The sequence below is a fragment of the Dipodomys merriami genome, unplaced genomic scaffold (genome assembly GCF_024711535.1).
Source record: "Dipodomys merriami isolate MVZ:Mamm:240054 unplaced genomic scaffold, mDipMer1.0.p SCAF_52, whole genome shotgun sequence".
Taxonomy (NCBI): domain Eukaryota; kingdom Metazoa; phylum Chordata; class Mammalia; order Rodentia; family Heteromyidae; genus Dipodomys; species Dipodomys merriami.
In genome coordinates, this window is record NW_027206091.1 from 5,175,364 (window position 1) to 5,201,617 (window position 26,254).

At 47.1% G+C, this 26,254-nt stretch overlaps 1 protein-coding gene across 2 annotated transcripts in view; it reads right to left on the reverse strand.

Moving 5' to 3' along the window:
• Positions 1 to 1,325: 1,325 nt before the first annotated feature.
• The window catches only part of Cep89 (centrosomal protein 89), a 28,507-nt gene continuing 3,578 nt past the window's right edge, over positions 1,326 to 26,254 (reverse strand). The window contains exons 4-19 of one of the 2 annotated variants that reach the window (XM_069998557.1): positions 25,033 to 25,189; positions 24,143 to 24,236; positions 22,193 to 22,221; positions 19,341 to 19,383; positions 17,960 to 18,196; positions 17,087 to 17,232; positions 16,300 to 16,350; positions 15,353 to 15,436; positions 14,554 to 14,658; positions 13,848 to 13,959; positions 13,204 to 13,384; positions 12,570 to 12,737; positions 11,213 to 11,354; positions 6,204 to 6,293; positions 3,068 to 3,237; positions 1,326 to 1,621 (exon numbers count right to left, since the gene is read on the reverse strand). In XM_069998557.1, the coding sequence (XP_069854658.1) occupies positions 1,399 to 1,621; positions 3,068 to 3,237; positions 6,204 to 6,293; positions 11,213 to 11,354; positions 12,570 to 12,737; positions 13,204 to 13,384; positions 13,848 to 13,959; positions 14,554 to 14,658; positions 15,353 to 15,436; positions 16,300 to 16,350; positions 17,087 to 17,232; positions 17,960 to 18,196; positions 19,341 to 19,383; positions 22,193 to 22,221; positions 24,143 to 24,236; positions 25,033 to 25,189 (2,032 nt within the window). In that variant the 3' untranslated portion in view covers positions 1,326 to 1,398. Of the gene's footprint in view, positions 1,622 to 3,067; positions 3,238 to 6,203; positions 6,294 to 8,546; positions 9,086 to 11,212; positions 11,355 to 12,569; positions 12,738 to 13,203; positions 13,385 to 13,847; positions 13,960 to 14,553; positions 14,659 to 15,352; positions 15,437 to 16,299; positions 16,351 to 17,086; positions 17,233 to 17,959; positions 18,197 to 19,340; positions 19,384 to 22,192; positions 22,222 to 24,142; positions 24,237 to 25,032; positions 25,190 to 26,254 lie in introns of those variants that run through there. The other variant, XM_069998558.1, reaches the window with a different exon arrangement.

The following is a 26,254-nucleotide window of genomic DNA, read 5'->3' on the forward strand; positions in this document are numbered from 1 at the left end:
CTGGAGTGGTGCTGTGGCTCAAGTGGTAGAGTGCTAGCCTTAAGCTGAAGAGCTGAGAGACAGCGCCCACGTCCAGAGTTCAGGCCCCATGACCGGACCCAAAAAACAAACAAACAAACCAAAATGCAGGAGCGGCACTGAAGTACCCAGGCCCAGGCATGCCCCACGCATCAGCACCTGCAGCCTTGTTCACTCATGGGGTCTTTTAAAGATCAAGGACCCAGTCCAGTGCTGGTGGTTCAGATCTATCATCCCCACTACTAGGAGTCTGAGATCTGAGGATCACAGTTTGAAGCCAACTCAAGCAGGAAAATCCCTGAAATTCTTATCGCTGATTAACACCAAAAAAGTCAAGAGTGGTACTGTGGCTCGAGTGGTAGAGCACTAGCCTTGAGCAACAAAGCTCAAGGACAATGCCCAGGTTCTGAATTCAAGCCCCAGAACCAACAAAATCTAGAAATAAACAATAAAACTCCAGGACCAAGTTCACTGGACTACAGAACGGAGAGGGACATCAAAGTTGTCATCTGCTCCATGATCACATGTCCCACGGGGAAACTGAGGCCCAAAGGGAGCCCGAATTGTGAAGGCAGGGGCCAGCAAGGCATCTCCACAGGGGGTGGGTGAAGGGACACAGCACTGCAGGGCAGGCAGCTTTCTTGATGCAGACAGCCTGGCTGTCCTGGAGTTTGCCATAATCCTTCATCTCAGGCAACTAAGGCAGAAGGGTTGCAAGGTCAAGGGCAGCCTGGCATTGACCCTATTTCAAAAACTCACAAATGGCTGGGATCAGTGGCTCACATCTGTAATCCTAGATATTCAGGAGGCTGAGATCTAAGGACTGCAGTTCAAAGCTAGCCGGGGCAGGAAAGTCTGTAATATTCTTGTCTCCAATGAAACATCAAAAACTGGATCCCTAAAAAAAAAACAAAAAACTGAATCCTTGGTCTCAAGTGGTAGAGTAACCAGTCTTCAGGGAAAATTCTAAGGGACAGTGCCCAGGCTCTGAGTTCAAATCCCAGAACAGCCACCCACACAAAAACAAACAAAACCTTCAAGGGCAGCTGGTGGCTCACTCCCGTAATCCTAGCTACTCAGGAGGCTGAGATAGGAGGATCACGATTTAAAGCCAGCTGGGGCAATAGAGTCCATGAAACTCTTATCTCCAATGAACCAGTAAAAACAAAACAAAACAAAACAAAACAAAAAAAAACAGGAGTAGTAGTTTGAGTGGTAAGAGCGTCAGCTTTGAGGAGAACACGCTAAGGGACAGAGCCCAGGCCCTGAGTTCAACTCCACGATAGGCACACACACAAAAAGAACAATTCCTTGTCTGAGATAGTTTATTTCTACTGGCCTGCAGCTCTCGGTGGCTTCTGATTGTGCTCTGGTCTTGGGCTAGCCCACGGGCTCCCACATGCTGTGGTGGGTGGCAGGGACAGGAAGCTGCACATCACAGTAGCTGGGACTGGAGCAGTCCAGCAGCCCTGGGGCCAGGCGGGGGCCCCGGCCAGCTCCCGGGGAGGCCCGCACACCTGCCCTTTCCTGGAGGAGTTCACGAATCCTGCGGTTTTCTTTGAACGTGGATTCCCACACGATTTCAAGTTCGCCTTCCATGTCCCTTGAATAAGATAAAACACAAAATCAAGGGCAAGTTAAAATTAGCAGCATTTATGAGAAATATGGACAGGGTGCGGTGGCTCACACCCATAACCCTGGCAACCCCAGGAGGTGGAGGTTGGGAGGATTGTGGTCTGAGGTCTGCCTGTGCCAAAAAGGTGAGAACCCCAGCTCCACATACAGCTCAGTGTGGACCTATCATCCTAGCTACTGGGGAGGCACAGTGGGGAGGGGTGGGGTCTGAAGCTGGCCGCTGTGAGACTCTACCTGAAAAACAACTCATAGCCAGAAAGGGCTGTGGGCAAGAGGGCTCAAGTGGCCCAGAGCTCCACTTCTGGCTTTTTGCTGGCTAGCTGGAGGTAAGCGTCTCTTGGATTGGTCTGCCTGGGCCCGAGGCAGCTGGAAAGGTCTCAGGATACTGAGGTGTCATATAGGAATAAGGACTCTAACTCAAAAGGCCAAGCTTACATCTGCAGAAGGACATGCTACTGACAAGAAAACAAGCACGTGCGTTGGATGGGCAGTCTGCCCAGGTTTTACCTCTAGAAGGCAGTACTGCCCTTTATTCTGATTGGTTCAATCTTGTGTGACTGGCCCCTTTGAAATGGGTTAAAAGCTTATACAACCAGAACCAGGATATCTGGCCAAAGTAGGAACTTGTCAGAAAAACAATTCCTACTCAGCTGGCATTCCACCACTTGAGACACACTGCCAGCCCTGGGAAAAACAACTCTCCTAAAGGCATTTGGTTTATCTAAAAATAGCTCTTGTTGTGGGCTGCTGGTGGCTCATGCCTGTCATCCCAGCTACTCAGGAGGTTGAGATCTGAGGATCATGGTTCAAAATCAGCCTGGGCAGGAAAGTTTGTGAAACACTTATCTCTACTAAACTATTCAAAAGGCTTAAAGTAGAGCTGTGGCTCAAGTGGTAGAGCTCTATCCTTGAGCAAAAGATGCTCAGGGACAGAGCCCAGGCCCTGAGTTCAAAAGCCCTGGGTTTGATGTGCCTCGGCACACACACACACACACACACACACACACACACACACACACACACACACACACACACACACACACACACACACACACACACACACACACACACACACACACACACACACACACACACACACACACACACACACACACTAGTAGTGCATATGTCAAACAACCACTTGGACAGACAAGATTCTACACTTTGAACTGTAAATCTCAGTCTCCTGAGTAGCCTGGGAGCACCAGTAGCCAGCCCCTTGATTAGGTTTCATGGGAATACTTCTTAAAGGGAGGACTGAAGGCCCAGGGAAGACCACCAAAAGGAGTTTAGACACGTGAATCACTGATGCTTTTTTTGTTTTAGAACCAATCAAAGCCAGGCAGTCTGAATTAGAAGAGGAGAAAGTGGGAAGACACCCTGGGCGTGGTGTGGATCCTGTGCTGTGACCCACCTCTTCTGCTGCAGCGCCTGGTCCAGCACCTCTTGCTTGTCCTGTAACATCTGCTGCAGATATCCCAGCTCCTGCTGGTACCGGGCTGCCTTGCCTGCGAAGTCCTCCTCCTGCTGGGTCAGCAGGTGGCTGATGTCCTCCAGCCGCAGGGCTGCCTGCTTCTTGTAGCCCTGGGGAGGAAGGGGGGCTCTGTGAGCAGGGTGTGCAGCCTCTGCCATGTTCCTGCTTGCCCCTGGCCTGGCAGGGCCTCACATCATTAAGACTGGCACAGGGAGGGCAAATTTGGATCTTAGGAGCCCGGTGCTGGGGGCTCATGCCTGTCATCCTGACTACTCAGGAGGCTGAGATATGGAGGACTGTGGTTTGAAGCCAGAGAGTCAACTTCATCTCCAGTGACGAACAAAGTCAGGAAGCGTGGCTCAAGTGGCAGAGCACATGTCTAGCAAGTGCAAGGCCCTGTCTACCTGTATGTGTGTGCATGCATGTTTGTGTGTATATATGCCTATGTACATGCGTACACATGTGTGTGTTTATCACAAATATATATATATATATATATATATATATATATATATATCACATATGTATTTTTCCCCAGGTAAAACCACTCTATTTTGCAGTGTTAGGAACTGAACCCAAGGCCTCCAAAAACCTGAGCAAGTTGTATTTTTTTCCCAATGGTGGTCATGGGATTTGAACTCAGGGCCTGGGTGCTGCGCTGAGCTCTTCAGCTCAAAGCTAGCCCTCTACCACTTGAAGCCACAGTACCACTTCTGGTTTTCAGGCGGTTCCTTGGAGATAAGAGTGTTGCAGACTGTCCTGCCAAGTGTAAGAACAGAATGGGTTAAGAGGTTGGAACGGAGCCTGATCAGCACGCAGCAGGCTGAGAACTGGACCCTGGAAAGGTGGAAACAGACAAGGTAAGATACATGTCTAGGGCTAGCAATGTGGCTTAGTGGTAGAGTGCTTGCCTTGCATGCATGGAGGCCCTGGGTTCAATTCCTCAGCACCACATAAGCAGAAAAAAGCCAGAAGTGGTGCTGTGGCTCAAGTGGTAGGGTGCTGGCCAGAAGAGCTGAGGGACAGCGTCCAGAGTTCAAGCCCCACAACCGACACACACACACACAAAAGATACATGTCTACATTACCATGAACTGAGCCTATGGCATTTAAGTCGCAGCTGACTGGACCCCGTGATGCTTGAGACAATGGTGTAGACAGGTGTGTAAGTTACAGCTCTGCATTTCAATGAGGGAGGCAGTTATGACAGTAAACACCGAGTGCCTCATGTCAACAGCTGCAGCCACGGGACAGACTGCTGCCTTGCTCTGTTATCTTCCCTGGACTGGACTAGGTAAGTAGGCTTGCTTGAGGGAGCTCGGGGTTCAAAAGGCAGTGAGCCATGACCTCAGCCCCACCCCCCAGGTCCCCGCTTGCTTAACTCTCTCTTTGTGCTTTCTTTGGCTCTGGTATCCTTGTGCTGTCCCAGGTTGCAGACAGCAGCAGACTGGTTTTGAACTGTGATCCTCTCAGCCTCCTGAGTAGCTAGGATGACAGGCGTGATCCACCGGCACCAGGCCTGTATTTTGTTTTTGTTTTTAACAGCATTTGTTTTGTCTTTTGTTTTTTTACTACTAGGGATCCAAACCAGGATGCTGCACTTGCTAGGCAAAGTAGCTTTGTCACTGAACTATATCCCAGCCCCTGTATTAAGTTTTTCATTTTTTTTTTTCTTTTGTTTTGTTGGTTGAGGGGCTTGAACTCAGGGTCTTGGTGCTGTTCCGGGTACCTCCTTGTGCTCAGAGCTAGTGTTCTACAACTTGAGCCACAAGATCACTTCCCTGTATTTGGGGGTTTATTTTTGTCAGTCGTGGGGCTTGAACTCTGGGTCTGGGCGTTGTCCCTGAGCTCTTCAGCTCAAGGCTAGTGCTCTACCACTTGAGCCACAGAGCCACTTCTGGTTTTCTGGTGGTTAATTAGAGTTAAGAGTTCCACAGATGTTCTTGTCCATAGCTTTGAACCATGAGCCTCAAATCTCAGACTCCTGAATAGCTAGGATTACAGGTACAAGCCACTGGCGCCCGGCTGTATTTTGTTTTTAAGAGAAGATTTTTGCTAACTTTTCCCAGGCTAGGATTATAGGAATAAGCCACCATGTCCAGTCTTTTCTTTTTCTTAAAAACAATTGTATGGTATTTTATTGTGTGAAAGAAAAACAGCTTTTTAATGCATTGATAAGTCTTTTTTTTTTGGTGCAGATATTGGGGATTGAACTCTGGACCTCAACTTCTTCCTTGGCTGGCTGGTGGTCTACCACTTGAGCTATAGTTCTACTTCTGGCCTTTTGTTGGCCCATTGGAGATAAGAGTCCCACTGGGCAGGCACCAGTGGCACATGCCTGTAATCTTAGCTACTCAGAAGGCTGAGATATGAGGACTAAAGTTCAAAGCCAGCCTGGGCAGGAAAAATCTATAAGACTCATCTCCAACTAACCACCAAAAAAAAAAAAAAAAAGGCCATTAATGGACTGGTGGCTCAAGTGATAGAGCATTAGCCTTCAATGATAAAGCTCAGGGACAGTGCTCATGTCCTGAGTTCATGCCTCAGGACCAGCACACACAATAAAGTCTCACTGTTTTGTCTTTAAACTGAGGCTGGCTAGGTTGGCTCTAAACTGAGATCCTCCAATCTCAGCCTCCTGAGTAGGAAGAGCTATTTCTATCAGTAAAATCTGCCATTGCTTTTTTTTTGGGGGGGGGGGTGCTAAATGTTTCTCCGTCCCTCCTTCTTTCCTCCTTCCCACAGCACCTCCATCTCTTTTCTGCAGTGGTTACTCTGAGTTAGGAATTACCTCCTCCTTGTAGAAGCAGGGCGGGGCTGTATTTTTTTTTTAATTTTAATTTTGCTTCCCACTGTATCTGGAATGACAAGTATGTGTGACCATACCTAGTTACAAGTGCAGGAATGGTCTGGTAAGTTTTCCTACGGACAGGCCTCCACTCCCATCCTCCCATCCTCAAGCCTCCCATGTCACTGGGATTACAGGCGTGCACCACCATGCCCAGTCACAACAGCCCATGTGAAAAGCCCCTTTTCCTATGGGCAGGTGGATCTCCCAGGTGACCAGGGCACTTACTTTGACTTTCTCCTCCAACTTCCCCAAGCGGATATTGCTCTTCACAATTGTGTTCAAAGTTCCATGTTTCTCGCTTTCTAGACATTTAGCCTTAAGAAGAATGGTAGAAATCAAAATCAATGAGCTGTCCACTTATAGAAAATGATTTTTTTTTTTAATTCTTGGGCTGGGGAATTTTTTTTTGTTAGTCATGGGGCTTGAACTCTGGGCCTGGGCGCTGTCTCTAAGCTCATCTGCTCAAGGCTAGCGCCCTACCACTTAAGCCACAGCACCATTTCCAGTTTTCTGGTGGTTAATTGGAGATAAGCGTCTCACGGACTTTCCTGCCTGGGCTGCCTTTGAACCACAATTCTCAGCCTCCTGAGTAGCTAGGATGACAGGCATGAGCCACCAGTGCCCAGCTGGGGAATGTATCTTAAGTGGCAGAGAGTTTGCCTAGGAAATCTAATGCTTTGGGTTCAAGGTCCCATAAGCATACATTAAAAAAAATTCTGCTGGACACTGGTGACTCATACCTGTAATCCTAGCACTATTAGTAGAGTGCTAAGCCAGCACCTGTGACTCACACCTGTAATCCTAGCTACTCTGGAGGCTGAGATCTGAGGATCTCGGTTCAAAGCCAGCCCGGGCAGGAAACTCTGTGAGACTCTTATCTCCAATAAACCACCAGAAAACCGGAAGTGGCACTGTGGCTCAAGCAATAGAGCACTCACCTTGAGCTGAAGAACGCAAGGACAGCTCCCAAGCCGAGTTCAAGCTCCACGACTGACAAAAAAAAAAAAAGTGGTAGAGTGCTAGCCTTGAGCAAAAAGTGCTCAGGGACAGTGCCCAGGCCTTGAGTTCAAGCCCCATGACCAACAACAAAAATTTCTTTTGTGGATTGTTCACCGGGCCTCATCCTATTTCCCCTCCACATTCCTCCCCGCCCCGCCCCGCCCCGCCCCACCCCCCACACTCAGCTAACTTCTGTCATCCCCTGGGGGAGGGCGGGCCATGAATGCATCAGCCCCCAAAGACAGGCTGAGGGTAGGAAGAGCTGCCAGAACCTTTTCTTTCCTTGTAGCTTATGCAATTGCTTCCATTGCAGCCAAGGAAATCAGTGCTCAAGTGAAAGTCTGTGTGTAACTTGACCACTGTGATCCATTCTGACAGAATAAAGGATGGTAACACCGTACACAAAGCTCTTCTCCAGACTGGAGCAGACACGTTGGTTTATCCAACAGGGCATCAATGGAAGTGGAGAGAATTTATGCTGTGGTCCAGTTGGCATGGACCACAGGCGCTATTAACCATTGCCATTGCTAAAATTAGAGACAAAAGTTAACAGTGAGAATTCCCTCCCTGGTAGCCTCTGGAGGCGCATGGACTTGGCAAAAAAAGAAAGAAAGAAAATAATAATAGGGCTGGGAATATGGCTCAGTGTTAGAGTGCTTGCCTAGCATGCAGGAAGCCCTGGGTTCAATTCCTCAGTACCATATAAGCAGAAAATATCAGAAGTAGTGCTATGGCTCAAGTGTTAGAAGGCTATCCTTTAACAAAAGAAGCTCAGGGACAGTGCCCAGGCCCTGACTTCAAGCCCCAGAACTGGCAATAAATGAATGAATGAATGTATAAATAAATAAATAAATAATATATGCCTGGCACTGGTGATGCACACCTGTAATCCCAGCTACTCAGGAAGCTGAGATATGAAGATCATGGTTCAAATCCTGCTCTGGTAGAAAAGTCTGGGAAATAAATCTCCCATGAACCAGCAAAAAGCTAGAAATGGAGATGCGGCACAAGTGGTACAACACCAGCCTTGTGTGAAAAAGTAAGAGACAGCGCCCACAACTGTTCATGTCCCACAACTGGCACACACAAAGAAAAAGACAGGAGCAGAAAAGACAGTTTACCGTTTTCCTTGGCACTACTGAAATTTGAACTCATCATCTCCTGCTGGCCAAGCAGGCATGCCCCCAGCCTCAGACAACACATTTTTATTTTCTTGCCAGTCCTGGGCCCTGAACTCAGGGCCTGGGCTCTGTCGCTGAGCTTCCTTTGCTCAATGCTAGCACTCTACCACTTGAAACACAGTTCCATTTCTCACATTTTTGCTGGTTAATTGGAGATAAGCGTCTGACTTTCCTGAACTGCTATCCTCATATCTCAGCCTCCTCAGTAGATAGGATTTACAGGGGTGAACCCCCCAGAACCTGGCTCAAATTTCTTTCTCGAAGAATCAGGAAGAACTTAGCAATCTTAGAACTTAGGTACGTATAGGCAGGTCTGCCACAAAACTGCCAGCTGCTGTTGTGATCATGAAACAAGGTTTCAAAAATTAAGTACAGGAGGGCCTCAATATAAGTTGAATTAACAATTTCTTTTATTAAAAATAAAGGTGAACTTTTCCCCCCCAGGAACATCCTGCATCTTATGTCCATGTTGTTCCAGAAGACTTTAACATCTCTCTAAGAAATAGAACAGCACCTTCACAACCTGACCACCCTCCCCACAGCCCCCCAGCTCTGGAGAAAGGACACAGATCTTCAGGCTCCTTGTTTTCTCTCTTGCTCAAAAGGTCCACTGCTTCCTTTGCATGTGACATTCATTAACACATGACCTCTGACCTCTGACTGAGCCGGCCTGAGCTCACTGGAGGCTTGGGAGAATTAGGTGCGTGCTTCATGTAGAGAAAGGAAGACGCGGAGGAGACCTGGACACATCACCTGAATCAATGTCCCCTCCGTGGAGAGGACACATTCTTTAACTGTCTGGGGTAAATCCTACCAGATCTTTCTCAACACAGTGTCTGTCTTCTGTCGCTGTATGATCGCTCGCAATCAATGTGGAAAGGCCCTGATCGTGCCTGCTCACTGCTCCTGCTGGCTGGGCTCCATCATCTAGGATATCAATAATTGACTTAATATCTCTCTATGGGAATAATAATGTCCCTATGCAGCTTTCCTCTATGCTCGCAGGTTAAATTCTACTTCAGTGGTCTATGGTGTGTGTGTGTGTGTGTGTACACATACACATACACAGGGTTCTATTATATGCATGAGGTTCCAATACTGGGGCGTTTGAACTCAGGACCTTGTATGTTCTCACTTTTTTATTCAAGCCTGGTACTCTACCACTTGAGTCACAGCTCCACTTCTGGCTTTTTGGAGATGAGTCAGACTTTCCTGCCTGGCTAGCTTCAAATAGAGATACTCAGATTTCAGTCTCCTGAGTAGCTACAATGACAGGTATGAGCCACAGATACCAGGCTTCAATTCTGTTTCATCTTCAAATAAGGAAAAGATTAGACAGCATTATGGAGGTGACATAGTGCTATGTCTTTGGGATTATAAACATATAAGGGCCACTATTTCTTTTTTTTTTTTTTTTTTGGTCCGGTTGTGGGGCCTGAACTCTGGGCCTGGGCGCTGTCCCTCAGCTCTTCAGCTCAAGGCTAGCACTCTACCACTTGAGCCACAGCGCCACTTCCAGCTTTTTTTTTTTTGCTTATGTGGTGCTTAGGAATCGAACCCAGAGCCTCATGCATGCAAGGCAAGAGCTCTACCACTGAGTCACCTTCCCAGCCACAAGGGCTACTATTTCTACTTAGATCCCTCAGTTTACCTCCTAAAATAATCTCTGACCTTATTGTAAAGTGTGGGTTGTTTGTCTTTTTAAAAACTGTTATGAAGCCAGGCGCTCATGCCTGTAATCCTAGCTACTCAGGAGGCTGAGATCTGAGGATCAAGGTTCAAAGCCAGCCTGGGCAGGAAAGTCCATGAGACTCTTATCTCCAATAAACCACTAGAAAACTGGAAGTGTCGCTGTAGCTCAAGGGGTAGAGCGCTCGCCTTGAGCTGAAGAGTGCAGGGACAGTGCCCAAGCCCAGAGTTCAAGCCCCACAACTGACAAAAAAAAAATGTTTTGAGCTGGGCATTTGTGGCTCATGTCTGTAATGCTAGCTATTCAGGAGGCTGAGATCTGAGGATCAGGATTCGAAGGCGGCCTGGGTTTACAAACCCAAAAATCTCATCTCAAACTAACCACTAAAAAGCCAGAAGTGGAGGTGTAGCTCAAGTGGAAGAGCACTGGCTTTCAGTAGAAAAAGCAAAGCGAGAGTGTGAGGCCTTGAATTCAAGTCTCAACACACACACACACACACACACACACACACACACACACACACACACACACACACACAAATGATGTTTGGCTGAGACCGAGGCCTTGAATTCAAGTCTCAACACACACACACACACACACACACACACACACACACACACACACACACACACACACGTTTGGCTGAGACTGATGTGGTGGTGAATGTTTATAATTACAATTCCAACACTGGAGAAGCTGAGGAAAAAGGATGATAAATTCAAGGTTCAAAATTTAAATAAATAAATAATAATCATCTTTGCTTATTTAGTAAAAGATCAGATTTTGGATATTTTGTGGCTGAAGGCCTTGTTCAAGTAGTAAAGCACTGGCCTAACAAGTGTTGGATCCTAATTACATCTTTCTCCCACAAAAATAGACAGAGGGAGAGAGAATTGGAAACATGTGGCTGAAATTCTAACATAGATAGATAGTTAGATGATAAAAATGACAGGCAGATGGAATAATCTAGAGGTAACATTGCAGAGGGATGTGGCACATACCTATAATTCCATAACTTGGGAAGTTGAGGCAGGAAGATCAAGAGATTAAGGCCAGTCTAGGTTATATGTAATGAGACCCTGATTCAAAACAAAAGATAACCAAACAAAAAACTCTTAAAAATCACATGTACAGCTGGGTGCTATTGGCACACACCTCTTATTTTAGCTGCTCAGAAGGCTGAGATATGAGGATCAGGTTCAAAGCCAGCCTGGGCAGGAACTCATGTCCAATGAGCCACCAAAAAGCTCAAGGAAAGCATCCAGGCTCTGAGTTCAAGCATTAAGACTGGCACAAAACAAAACAAAAAATCCTATTTCCATTTTACTTTGCTGTTAATGTAAGGTCACATTGAGGAAACTTACCAAATGTTTGAGGCCATCTCGTTCCTGGGCTAGATTCTCTGTCAAAGTAATGAGGTTGGCCAGGTAGTTATGAGCACAGAGTTCGTTCTTCAAGGCTTTTTCTGCATGCTTTTTGAGAGAGTCAATTTTCTTCTGGTATTTCCTAAATGGTTTCAAATGGGGAAACACAAACTGGTCAGTGTGCACAGGCAGGGCTCAGGGAAGTGCGGTATTACAAAACAGCAAGCATCTGAGGATCTAGGGAGAAAAGTCTGTGAGACTCTTATCTTTACTTAACCACCAAAAAGCTGGAAGTGAAGGTGTGTCTCAAGTAGTACAGTGGCAGCCTTGAGCGGGAAAACCTAAGCAGGTGTGTGTGAGGTCCTGAGTTCAAGCCCCAGTATGGCACAAGCAAATATTCTTTTTGAGGCTTAGTAGCTCAGAGTGAGATCTCGTCTAGCATCATGAGGTCCTCTGTTTGTAGTTGTACAAAACAAACCCATAAAAAAATTTAAAAAACTGCTCTGCTCGGCAACTTAAGTCTATTATGTTTCAAGGTAAACAGAAGGAAATTAATTTGCTGGGACTCATAATTATTGAGTCCCAACAAATTAATAGGATTTGCAATAAGCCTGCCAGTTGACAGGTTAGTATTATTCTATTGATTCTTTTGGCTGACATTCTGAAAGATATTTGTGCAAAAAGGGAGTCCAAAGTACACTTGGGGGACATGGTAAACTTGTAAAGGTCCCTGAGTCTCAGGCCCATGGTGTGACATGCAGCCATATATGAAGTACAGATCGGAACTCAGGACCTCACCATCTCCCTTGGCTTTTTTCAGTGATGGCTGAACTCTACCACTTGAGCCATGCTTCCAGTTCCAGGATTTTTGCTGGCTAACTGAAGATTTGTCTGCCCAGGCTGGCTTAGAACTGAGATTCTCAGACCTCAAGCCTCTTGATGAGTTTAGATTACAGGCATGAGGGCTGGGAATGTGGCTTAGTGGTAGAGTACTTGCCTAGCATGCATGAAGCCCTGGCTTTGATTCCTCAGTACTACACACACAGAAAAAGCTGGAAATGGTGCTGTGGCTCAAGTGGTAGAGTGCTAGCCTTGAACAAAAGAAGCTCAAGGACAGTGCCCAGGCTCTGTGTTCAAGCCCCAGGACTGGCAAAAAAAAGAAAGAAAGAAAAAAAGATTACAGACATGAGCCACAAGTGCCTGGCTGTAATTAATATTTTGGTTCCCACTCATCTTTCCATTCGATCAGAAAAATGAGTGAGAAAAGAAATACAATGGGAGATTCCTCATGCTTGATTTTTTTTCTTTAAGTATTGAGAAATGAATGAGCTCAGGAGAAAGCACATCTGGAGAGAACCTGTTTTTCTTCTGCGCCTGCTCCAGGTTGGCCTGAAGTGCTTTGTTCCTAGAGGCCCAGCTCTTCTTTTCTAACAACAGACTCTTGTTCTGCACCTGCAGGACTGTCAGCTTCTCCATCAGCTCCTCCAGCTCCGCCCGCTCCTTCTCTTCCTCCTTCTGCAGCTGGCTGGAGGACAAAGAAACATGCAGGCATAATTAGCTGAGCACCGTTGCCTGTCATCCTAGCTACTCAGGAGGCTGAGTTCTGAGGATTGTGGTTTGAAGCCAGGCTAGGCAGAAAAGTCCATGAGACTCTTATCTCCAAAGAACTGCCAAAAAAGCCAAAAGTGGAGCTGTGGCTCAAGTGGTAGAGTATTAGTCTTGAGTAAAAAAAAAAAAGCTCAGGGACACTGTCCAGGCCCTGAGTTCAAGTCCAGGACCAGCACAAAATAAATAAGCAAGTAAATAAATGAAATGAAATAGCTGTTATTCTTACTCTCACATACCTGGCTTGTAGGTTAAAAAAATCATCAGGGATAGAAACCTAGAAACTATTGGATATACACGGCAGGACTGAGCGACCCCTGTCCACTCTGCCTTTACAAACATACATGGGAACCCCTTTCCACTCACGGGAGACTCCGCCTCCTTACCTCTGTAATTCGTTCACGATGGAGGTATGCAGGTCCATGGCAATCTTGCTGTCCAGGTCTGTTTTGAGCTCTTGGCAGGTGGCCTGCAACGCCTCCAGCTGCTCCTTGCGTTCTGTCAGCTCCTTCTCCTGGCTTTGAGACTTCATCTCCAGCAGCATGAGTTGTTTAGTCAGCTTAGTCACTGAAAAGCAAGAGAAAGATAAAGACATGGCAGGAGAAAAGACAAGAAAATGTATTAGCCGAGTGTTGTGGACTTGCCTGCAATCCAGGCACTTAAGAGGCTGAAGCAGGAGGATCAAGAGAGTTCCAGGCTAATCTGGGCTACATAAGGAGAACCTGTTTCCAAAAATCAAAACCAGCCAATCAGCCAAAACCCCTCAAGAGTACTGATTACTAGGAATCAGCTAATAAAAATATACTTTCGGAATAGGTAAGGCTTTATACATAAAAACTGCTTTCCTGGTACTAAGGTTCTGCTAAATGAATGGTCCACACCACAGGACCTACGCCACTGGATTCCACACTGAGAAATGAGTGGACACCATGTGGAGAGCTCACAGGAAAGCAGGCAATCATGAGGTGCGTGCCAGTCTGTGTGTGGAGGAGGGGGAAGGGTCTGCCATCCTTGCTCGGTCCCAGCTCACCTTCCTGCTGCTGCTCCTGGTGGATGTCCTGGGCTTTGTTCTCCTGGATCATCAGTTGCTCTATCAGCAACTTGTTTTCCTCCAAAACCAGCTCGGCTTGTGTCTGCAGCTGCTGCCTGTGATGATGGGTAAAAATGAACTAAGATCGCTGGGGACTGAGTGTGTAGGCTAATCTCCAGATCTGTGCAACCAACCCAACATTGAAGATCGTGTGTATGTGCAATGTGGGGGGGAGGGAGGGGAGACAGTGACGTCTGAAATGGGACTCCCCACGCTAAACACGTCTACACACAAATGGGGAGAGAAGGGAGGTGTACCCAATGTACACAGGACCTAGGAAGCAAGTCAAAATGGCCAATCCTGATCTGATTTTTGGTGTCAGTCATTGAACTCAGGGCCTTGGCACTGTCCCTGAGCCTTTTCTGCTCCAGGCTGGTGCTCTACCACTTGAGTTATACCTCCACTTCCAGCTTTTTGCTGGATAATAGGAAATAAGAATCTCACAGATTCTTCCTGCCAGGCTGGCTTTGAACTGTGATCCTCAGATCTCAGCCTCCTGAGTAAGCTGGGATTACAGGTGTGAGCTACTCTCCCTTCAGATACCTCAGCTATGTGAAGAAAATGCATGTCTGTATTTTTACATTATTTCGTACAGCTTATCGTGGGACCTGTGTGCTTGGGGACAAGGGACACTCGGGGCTGACACTTGCCGTTCCACCACACTGACCACCGTGTTCTTTATCACCCGGTGCAGGCCTTCATTCTCCTCCACCACCTGCTGCACCCGCATCCTGAATGCCCGCATCTCCTCCTGAAACACGGGAGGCACCCATGCTGACCCCCCGGCACTGCCTGCAGTCCTGTCTGGCCATCTGCCCTCAGCGAAGAGCCAGGACACCTGCACACCACTGAGCACTGGGCCAAGAGCCCACACTCACTCTCTCCCTCCCTCCCTTCCTTGCTCCATCTTTCCTTTCCCCCTCCCTCCTTCCTCCTCTTTCCCTCCCTCCATTCCTCTCCCTTTTTCCTCCCTCCCTCCCCTTCCTTCCTTCCTCTTCTTTCCTCTCCCACTTGTTTATTTCTGTGCTATTGCTGGGGCCTTAAGTCAGGGTCACTTAATGGGATCCTCAGAGGCAACTCTTGTGCATCCCAGGCCTTCTGAGCAACAACGGCCAAGCTAGAAAGATCTTCATGGCCAGAAGCTGTCCAAAGACGCGGAGAGCAGGCAGGGACAAGTATGGTGCCAACAGCTTAAGTGGCGAACTTCCCTGGGGCCAGCAGCACCTAAGTTTACCTAAAACACACATGGCCTGTGCCTCTGACTGACTTGTCTGCCTCTACCACTGGAACCACATCTCTAGTTCCGGCCTTTTGCTGGTTTGTGGGAGATCAGAGTCTCATGGACCTTCCTGCCGGGGCTGGCTTCAAACAGTGATCCTCAGATCTCAGCCTCCTGATTAGCCGAGGTGACAGGTGTGAGCCACTGGTGCAAGGCTGGCCCCTACCTCAAGGGTGGCATTCAGCTGGTCCTTCTCGTTCATTCTGTCTTCATAAGCCAGCAACAGCGGTGAGAGGTACTTGATATCCACCTGAACATCACGGAGGAAAGGGCGGTTAACAGAAGCTGGGGCTGGTGGCTCACAACTGTCATCCGCGTAGCTACTTAATGGGGTTAAGCACAGGAGGATGGTGGTTCAAGGACAGCCAGGCAGAGGCATTCCATAGGCCTCCTTCAAACCCACAGCTGGTGCAGGGGCACATGTCTATCATCCCGAGCCACATGGGAAGTTGGAACAGGAAGATCACGGTTCCAGGCCAGCCTAGGCAGAATAGTCCACAGACCCCCATCTCCATGAGGAATGCTGGGCTTGGTAGCCCTTACCTGTGAGATTAGCAACAGTGGGCAGCTCACACTCCAGGTACCAGCTTGTGTGGAAAGCGAGACCTTATACTAAAAACAACTGCTGAGGAGCACTGCTGGAGGAGTGGCTCAGGGGTAGAGTACAGGTCTCACAAGCACAAGCCCTTGAGTTCAAGTCCCAGGGCCAACTCTCAGAAAAAAAAAAAAAAGACGGCTAATGGAGTTCTTCAGTCTAAACCCAAGCAGAAAACTGTTTTTTCTGTGCTAGTCCTGAGGCTTGAACTTAGGACCTGGGCACTGTCCCTGAGCTTTTGTGTTCAAAGCTGGTGTTCTACCACTCTTCTGGCTTTTGGTGGTTCATTACAGCTAAGAGTCTCATAGACTTTCCTACCCAGGCTGGCTTTGAACCATGATCCTCAGATGTCAGCCTCCTGAGCAGCTAGGATGGCAGGTGTGAGCCACTGGCACTTGACCAACAGCAAACGTTATTCAAGGCAAGAAAATAAAGAGGGTTTTTTTGAAATGGATTTCAATGATTACATAAACAGCACGCAGAAAACGCAGACCTGCAATTCAACAGCCATCTCTTACCAGCCAGGGGGGCGTGGGGCCATTTGCTGGGAGGGCAGCAACGTGTGAACTCTAAGAACAAAACATGGCAGACAAAATGAACTGTGTCCTCCCACCACTCCAAGCAACAGATTTCCTTTCTTCTTTCCCTCCCTCCCCCCTGCCCACCTTCTCAGCAAAGGCCAGGCATCTCTGTGTCCTCTCCTGGGTTCAAGTCCCTGCTCTGTGTGGCACCAGCCTGTTGTGCATATGCCTCTAAGCACAACTCCACACAGTGACACCCGTGGCCATGGCTGCAGCCACAGCCTGGACTGAGGACAGCACCGACGTGCAGTGCCGACTTCACATCCTGAGTCTGGTATTTCTCTGCTTTAGTGTCTGACAAAGGGGCTTCACTGCCTTTCTTCTGGGGAAAGAACAAAATGGGTCTGGGCCTGAGAATGACTGTTTTTGACATTAAGTGTTTTGGGTTTGTTTTTTTTTTTGTGCTAGTCTTGGGTGTTGTCCAAGTTTTGCTTTGTTTGCTCAAGGCTGGTGCTCTACCACTTGAGCCACAGCTGCACTTTTGGCTTTTTAGTGGTTCACTGACGATGAGAGTCTCACAGGTTTTCCTACCCAGGCTGGCTTCAAATCTTGATCCTCAGACCTCAGCTTCTTCAGCAGCTAAGATTACAGGTGTAAGGCACTGGCACCTGGCTCTGAATATTTTATATATAAATATAATACTGAATTGTAAAAAATAAGAAATCAGCTCAACCCTAAAGGCTGGGAGGAAGTCTGGGAGCTTTTCCTTAGTTAGAAACATTACCTCTTCCTCAGACAAATGCCTGAATTTTGTTTGGTAGCGACTCAGTTCCACGTTCAAACGATGGGCGATTATTTTCAACTGGTCATTTTCATGTTCCAGCTCTTCAATGTGCTTTCTTAGAGAAAGCAACTCAAATGTAGCAGGTACTAAAGAAAATGGCTATGATTACACCGTGACAAACAATACTGGCCAGCGTTCATACAACATGCTTATCACTTTGCCTTTGTTTCCCTTCTAGGTTCACAACGAATCTATACACAACCTCTATCAAAGTCACAAAGCTATCTGGTAAGAAGAGAGCTATCTGCATGCAGAGGCTCATGCTTGTAATCCCAGCTATTTGGGAAGCTAAGATCTCAGGATCACAGTTTGAAGCCAGCCCAGGTCTGTAAGACTCTTCAAATAAAGTGTGCACACACGTGCGCGCACGCACGCACGCACGCACGCACACACACACACACACACACACACACACACACACACAAACTGTAGGTAGGGTTGGGAAGGTGGCTCAGTGATAGAGTACTTGCCTTGCATTCATGAGGCCCTAGGTTTGATTCTCAGCACCACATAAGCAGAAAAGGCTGGAAGTGGCACTGTGGCTCAAGTGGTAGAGTGCTAGCCTTGAGCCAAAGAGCTGAGGGACAGTGCCCAGGCTCAGAGTTCAGGCCCCACGAATGACAAAACAAAACTGTAGGCAGAACTGTGGCTTAAGTAGTAGAGCACCAGCCTTGAGCAAAAAAGCCAAGAAAGAGCATGAGGCATGAGGCCCTGAGTTCAAGCCCCAGGGCCAGCATACATAAAAGAAATGATGGATAGTAATGAATCTTCAACGTGACAACATAAAATCCAGACATTCACATGAAATCTTACCTCTCAAGGCAAGGGAGGTTTCCCCGCCCTGACCGGAAGCCTGCGCAGCCTCTTCTGGCCCTTGGTCACCATGTTCCAGCTTCTGAAGTTTTGATTGTAAATCTTTCACTAGTTTCTTCGTAGCCTTTAGATGAGCTCTGAGATTGTGATTTTTCATGTTCAGGTGCAAATTTTCTTCTTTTAACTCCTCAAGCTTTTCGTTGGTTATTTCTATACATCTCTGTTGTATTCGGCTAGCTAGATATGAAAAGTATGGAGGGTGGAGCTTAAAAGGTTGGCTGTTGGCTGTTTTACATCAAAAGCATATAATAAAGCCGGGTGCCCATAGCTCACACCTATAATCTCAGCTATTCAGAAAGCTGAGATCTGAGGATTAAGGTTCAAAGCCAAGCCCAGCCAGAAAAATCCATGAGACTCATCTCCAATGAACCAGCAAAAAAACAAACAAACATGGGTTTGCATGTTTGGCTGCTGTTCTCGCAGAAGGAGACCTAATTGCTGTTCCACGTAGGCTTGGCTCCATTTCTGCCATGCCAGCTCAGTGTCTGGTGCTGTTGGCAGGGAGAGAAACTTCTAGCCCACTAGATTCATTCTGCATAGTAAAGAGTCTTTTTTGGGCTGAGAATGTGGCTTAGTGGTAGAGCGCTTGCCTTGCATGCATGAAGCCCTGGATTCTGTTCCTCAGTATCACATAAATAGAAAAGGCTATGCCCCGTACCGGTGGCTCACGCCTGTAATACTAACTACTCAGGAGGCTGAGATCTGAGGATCGTGGTTCAAAGCCAGCCCAGGCAGGAAAGTCCGTGAGACTCTTGTCTCCAATAAACCACTCAAAAACCAGAAGTGGTGCTGTGGCTCAAGTGGTAGAGCGCTTGCCTTAAGCTGAAGAGTGCAGGATCGGCGCCCAAGCCTAGAGTTCAAGCCCCACAATGGACCCCCTCCCCCCAAAAAAAGGAAAAGAGAAAAAGCCATAAGTGGTGCTGTGGCTCAAGTGGCAGAGGGCTAGCCTTTTGTGCTAGCACAAAAGCTCGGGGACAGTCCCAGGCCCTGAGTTCAAGCCCCAGGACTGGAAAACAAAACAAAGCAACAACAACAAATACCCTGAAAGGCACTGGAGCACCCGGATCCCCATAAAGCATCAGCATCTTAACAGAGCCCTCACTTGCTCTCAGCTCCCACAAGTCCACCTGGACCCCAGGACCTTTGTACCTCCATGCACATGGATACCCACCACCCAATGTGGCCCCATTTACTTTGGTCAGTTCCACAACTACTACCCATTCCCCAAGGAAGGCAGAGGGACTTCATTTGTGATCAAGGCCATTTGGGGACATGTCCTAAATGGAGTTGGTCAGTCCTGATGACCCTGGAGGGCAAGTACCTGGGGAGGGGGGTGGCTTGTCACACAACGGCGTTCTGTCATCCTGGGAAAGAAAAGAAGGAGACTGAGCAGAGTCTGAGCAACGGGTGCCAGGTGCACTTTGCCCTGCACAGTGGCTGTTCTAGCTTTAGGACCCCCAGCTCCACCTGCAGAGTGCTCCCTGCTGGTGGTTCAGGTGAATTTTCCTCAGCTTCAGGACCCCCATCTCCACCTGGCAGGGCGCCCTCTGCTGGTGGCTCAGAGGATTTTTTTCCCCATTTTAGCTTTAGGACTCCATCTCCACCTGCAGGGCACCCTCTGCTGGCAGCTCAGGTGAATTTTCCTCAGCTTTAGGACCCCATCTCCATCTGCAGGGCATCCCTTGCTGGTGGTTCTCAGAGAGTTACCCTGGGAGAAAGTCCATCTTCACCTGGGTGTTCAGTGGCTGTATCTTATATGTGTAGGCTGCCCATGAGTGACATACCTTCAGTTCTCTTTCTACATTCATCATGGAACAGAGCTGTACCAGACAGAGATGCACCAACAGGGCTTTTGCTAGCTGGAGAATGTAGGGAAAAACACCCCAGCCACTGCAGCAAAATACATTTCCAAAATTTCAAGGAAGGAACAGGACAGGTGGTTCATGCCTGCAATCCTCAGAAGGCTGAGATCTAAGGATCATGGTGTGAAGCCAGCCCAGGCAAGAAAGTCCATGAGATTCTTATATCCAAGTAATCCCCAAAAAGCCAGAAATAGAGCTATAGCTCAGTGGTAGAGGGCCAGTCTTGAGTGAGAAAGCAAAGGAAATGGCTGGAAATGTGGCATAGTGGGAGAGTGCTTGCCTAGCATGCATGAAGCCCTGGATTGGATTCCTCAGTACCACAAAACAGAAAAGGCTGGAAGTGGCACTGTGGCTCAAATAGTAGAGTGCTAGCCTTGAGCAAAAGAAGCTCAGGGACAGTGCACAGGCCCTGAGTTCAAGCCCCAGGACTGGCAAAAAACAAACAAAAAAAAACCCCACTATATTTTAGAGTGCTAGCCTTGAGCTGAAGAGCTGAGGGACAGCGCTCAGGCCCAGAGTTCAAGCCGCCTGACCAACAAAAAGAAAGAAAGAAAGAAAGAAAGAAAGAAAGAAAGAAAGAAAGAAAGAAAGAAAGAAAGAAAGAAAGAAAGAAAGAAAGAAAGAAAGAAAGAAAGAAGGAAAGAAAGAAAGACAGGAAGAAAGACAGGAAGGAAGAAAGGAAGGAAGAAAGGAAGAAAGCAAGCAAGCAAGCTAAGGGGAAAAGCCATAGGTCTTGAGTTCAAACCCCAGTATAGGCACCAAATTTTTTTTTTTAGTTTCCTTTCTGCATTGGTGTAATATTTAGTTTCTAATTTCTGCTAAAAAAGTAGAAAAGGTAATTATCTCTACTGAGAAATGTTTTGTAAGATAGGGTCTTATATAGCCAGGCTGGTCTCAAATTCTGTCTTCCTTCCTCAGCCACCAAAGTACTGGGATTATAGGTATTTCCCACTCTGCCTGATGAGAAATGTTTAATATTTAAATTCTGGGAGGGCTCACAGAGAGGGCGAATGAGAATGAATGTGGTCAAGGTAACTGATTTTCATGCATGAAAATAGAACAATGAAACCTGTTGAAATTGCCAGGTGTTGGTGGCTCAAGGCTGTAATCCTAGCTACTCAGAAGGCTGAGATCTGAGGATAACAGTTCAAAGCCAGCCTGGGAAGAAAAGTCCATGAGACTCTTATCTCCAATAAACCACCAGAAAACCAGAAGTGGCGCTGAGGCTCAAGTGGTAAAGCGCTCGCCTTGAGCTGAAGAGCGCAGGGACAGCGCCCAGGCCCAGAGTTCAAGCCCCACAACCAAAAAAAAAAGATACCTGTGGAGGTCAGTGAGATGGAGGGGTGATGCTGATGGGCTGATGGGATACAATGTCACAATGAAACTCCCTTATACAATTAATGGATGCTAATAAAAGGTTCTCACACCATCCACAATGAAAAACATAAGGACTATTTGTATATTTGCAAAGTAGTTACTAAAACTGTCCAGTGCTTCTATAGATAAAATTGATTATTAACCTTTGAAGACATTTCTTTTGTTACTAAACTTTGGAAAATATGAGTTTCATTTTTTTTAATTTAATTTTTTTTGGGGGTCCGGTTGTGGGGCCTGAACTCTGGGCCTAGGCGCTGTCCCTCAGCTCTTCAGCTCAAGGCTTGCGCTCTTCCACTTGAGCCACAGCGCCACTTCTGGCTTTTTTCTTTTTTTGCTTATGTGGTGCTGAGGAATCGAACCCAGGGCCTCTGGCATGCAAGGCATGCGCTCTACCACTGAGCCACCTTCCCAGCCCTCATTTTTTTTTTAAAGACAGGGTCTTGCTCAGCTCATCTGTCGAATTGATGCTCTCATCATACTTCACAAGTATTTAAGTGAAGGCTGGGCATGGCGGTTCATATCTATAATCCTAGCATTCAGGAGGCTAAGGCAGGAGGATCAAAGGGATAAGGCCAGTGAGCCCCTGCTGCAAAAAAAAAAAAAAAAAAAAAAAGTATTTAAGTGAAACACTGAATAAGAAAGAACTTTTAGGGAAAGATTTCTCCCATCCTATAAATCACAAGACTAGTTAAAAAATATGGCATAGGCTGGGAATGGGGCACAAGTGGTAGAATGCTAGCCTTGAGCAAAAGAAGCTCAGGGACAGCACTCAGGCCCTGAGTTCAAGCCTCAGGAGTGGCCATTCTATTGCTTGAGAATATTCTTTGCAAAAATAAACTTACCAAGTGACACTGAGCAAGAAGCACTGTACTTCCTAACCTGACTTGTGGAACTAAGCTCTTTGTACAACTACTTAATAAATAAATAAGCTTACCTTTAAATTCAGACCACAGTATGTACCATCTGATTAAAAAAAAGAAGAAAGAGCTTTAACAGTATATTAAAAAACCTGACAAACTCAAGAAGAGGAGCTCTGACAATCACCTCCAGCCCAGCAAGGTCCAGGCTGGGCCAAGAGATGCATTGCAACCCATGTGGCAGGTGGCTCCTGGGGTAAGCCAGAACCTTCCCTGTTGTTCACTTACTTATTGTCTTCAACCTGAACCCCTGTGGTAGTTATAGCACTCCAGAGCCAGGCCAGACCCTCCCCCAGCCCTGAGTTCTTCCCACATCTCTAACTCTGCACCAGTGCCCAAATAGGCCACACTGACTGCTGCAGCCAACCTGCCACAAGCACCACCACTCTAGGTAAAACATAGCGCCTCGGCTCATAAAGACACACAAAGACCAACCTGCCCAGGACTCAGCTTCTACCCAGAGGAAATTGAGGTACCCCCAGAAGAAGGTGACCCCACACTCCAGTGGGCTGCAAAAGGTGGAGGCTAGGTTGCTTCTAATGGTCCAATACTGATCTGCGTAAGAGTGTAAGTAACTGGCTGAATATTAAAAAAAAAAAAAAAAAAAGACACAGAAAGCCAGAGGCTGGTAGTTCAGTCCTATAATCCATGCTACTCAGAAAACTGAGCTCTGAGGACTAGGGTTTGAAGCCAACCTAGGCTTTTAGAAAAGTCTGTGGGTTTTTATCTCCAATTCTAGCAAAAAGTTCTAGCAAAAAGCTAGAACTTCCAGGCATTGGTGGCAACACCTGTAATCCTAGCTACTCAGGAGGCTGAGATCTGAGGATCAGTAGTTCACAGCCAGCCTGAGGAAGGAAAGTCCGTGAAACTTTTCTTTTTGGGTCCAGTCGTGGGGCTTAAACTCTGGGCCTGGGCACTGTCCCTCAGCTCTTCAGCTCAAGGCTAGCACTCTACCACTTTGAGCCACAGCGCCACTTCCGACTTTTTTCTTTTTGCTTATGTGGTGCTGAGGAATCAAACCCAGAGCCTCAGACATGCAAGGCAAGCGCTCTACCACTGAGCCACCTTCCCAGCCCCATCCGTGAAACTCTTATCTCCAATAAACCACCAGAAAACTGGAAGTGGCACGGTGTCTCCAGTGGTAGAGCGCTAGCATTGAGCAGAAGAGCTGAGGGACAGCGCCCAGGCCCAGAGTTCAAGCCCAGCAACCGAAAACAAAACAAACAAAACAAAACAAAGAAGCTAGAGCTGCAGATTCGACTTAAGTGGCAGAGTGCCAGCATTGAGCAAAAATTCTGAGGGTCAGCACCCATCCCCAAATTCAAGCACCAGTACTGGCACAAAAAACAAAAACAACAACAAATCCACAGATTTGCAAAACACAGAAAGAAAGCAGCTCTACAGGACTAAAAAAAAAAGAAAAAGAAACACACACACACACACACACACACACACACACACACACACACACACACACACACACACACACACACACACACACACACACACACACACACACACACACACACACACACACACACACACACACCTGATAAATTTGCTTAAAATATGATGTAAGATTCAAAATCTAGTTTGGGTGCCAGTGCCTCATGTTGGTCATCCTAGCTACTCGGGAGGCTGAGATGTGAGGATCACAGTTCAAGGCCAATCCAGGAAGAAAAGTCCTGGAGATTCTTATCTCTGTTAACCTGAAAAAAAAGAAAAAAGAAAAAAAAAAGCCAGAAAAGGAGCTGTAGCTCCAGTGATAGTGTGCTAGCTTTCCTTGAGCAAAAAAGTGCAGGAAAAACCTCAGATTCTGAGTGCAAGGACCAGTACTGGCACAAAAATAAATTGATACATAAATGAATGAATGAAATCACAGAGCCACAGCATGGAGATGTGGACACGCAGCCAACATTTGGCAGGACCATCGCTGTTCTTGTCCAGGTGACAGCAAGGTGGCTCACCTTGCTGGCTGGTGAGAGGAGAGGGGCTGGAGAGCCCATCCAGCTCCAAGCCATCATCGTCCTGCTCACTGTCCTCTTCACTCGATAGCAGCACCTAGACGTTACACAAGAACAAGCACAGACTAAGTGCTGGCTGTGAGGAATGTGCTCCTGATTGGTCCAGTCTTACCAGGACTTCTCCCCTTCCACCTGCCTCCCTAAGCAACCAGATTGGCTTTAAACTGTGATCCTCAGATTTTGGCCTCCTGAGTAGCTGGGATTACAGGTGTGAGTTACCAGCACCAGGCAGCTCTGCTTTCTTAAATGACACTAAAAGGGTACCATCTGGTGGGCTGGGAGAAAACCTCACAGATCTCAAGAAAAGCGTGCATGGCAAGGACAAGGCTTGGGCCATGAGGAGCTTCACGCCACACCAGTGCGGCGCTGGTGGCTCACACCTGTCAGCCTAACCCCTCACGACGCTAAAACTGAGCATCACAGTTCAAAGCTGGACCAGGTAGAAAGGTCTGAGACACTCTTATCTCCAACGAACCATCACAAAGCCGGAAGTGGAGCTATGCTGTGGTTCAAGTAGTGGAATGTTAGTTTTGAGTCAAGAAGCTCAAGAAGAGCACCCAGGCCCTGAGTTCAAATCCTAGTACTGGCAAAAACACACAGACAAGAAGCATGAAGAACTTTACCATTTCCTTTGAAGAACAAGGGAAAAAGGTTTACATTTTCAGCAGAAGCAGACAGCAATCAAGCTGGACACATTAAAAGCCAAATCAAAAAGAATCAAATGATCAAATGTGACAATTGGAGAGCAGGTTGCAAACGCCCCCTCCCCTCCCCCCGGCCTACATTAATCATGGCCTAAGGTCAAGGAAGGACCCCTGGAGGGCAGCAGTTACCTGGCTTCTGTGGGGTGCAGAGTGCACAGCACTGCCGTCCCCTGACTCCTTGTTGCTGGCAGACACCAGCATTCCTCCATCCTCTTCTTCCCTGTAGTCCAATGTCTCAAAGGAGGGCAAAGAAATTGCTTTGCTCAAATTGTTCTCCCAATTCAGCCTATATTAGAGCAATAAGGAGTTTTTAAACAAGAGAACAAACATTGACATCCATTTCTACACACTGTTGTTGGTTTTTGTCACTACATAGCCCAGACTTGTTGAACAGTGCCAGGATTACAGGAATGCACCATCATACTCAACTGCTGCATACATATTAAGGCAGGTCCCTTCAAGTCCCCACCATTGAGGTTTTACAACACACTCCAAAATAGATAGAAGCTGGCCAGTGCCTGTAGCCTACACATGTAATCCTTGCTACTCAGGAGGCTGAGATCTGAGGAATGTGGTTCAAAGTCAGCTGGGGCGGAAAAGTCTGTGAGACCCTTATCTCCAATTAAGTACCAAAAAGCCCAAAGTGGAGCTGTAGCTCAAGTGGTAGAGCACTAGCCTTGAGCACAAAAGCTCAGGGAAAGTACCCAGGTCTTCAGTTCAAGCCCAGGGATTGACACAAAAAATAGATCGGCTGGGAATGTGGCTGAGTGTGGAGTGCTTGCCTAGCACTGGGTTTGATTCCTCAGTAACACCTAGATTAAATTAAAAAACAAACAAAAAAATAGAAGCTTAAACACTAAAGCATCCACTATCCATTCACTTCTATATACTTCAAATTTCTTGCTAGGTTTTTTTGTTTTAGAGCTGGTACTGAGACTTGAACTCAGTGCCTCATTCTATCACTTTAGCCACACCTCCATTTCTTTGTGCTGATTAATTCTGCTCCAACTGGCTTTCACCTGGGATCCTCAGAGGTGTGAATCACCAGTTCCCATTCAGCAAGATCTGCTCTAGAGCTAGTTCTGATTCAAGAGCAGTGAGTAGGGCTGGGGACATAGTGCAAATGGTAGAACATTTGCTTAGCTACTCAGGAGGCTGAGATCTGAGGATCTTGGTTTGAAGCCAGCCTGGGTAGGAAAGTCTATGAGACTCTTATCTCCAATGAACCACCAAAAAGCTGGATGTGGAGCTATGGCTCACTGGTAGAATGCCAGACTTAAGTAAAAAAAAAAAAAAAAAAAAAAAAAAAAAGCTCAGGGACAGTGCCCAGGCCTTGAGCTCAAGCTAAGGA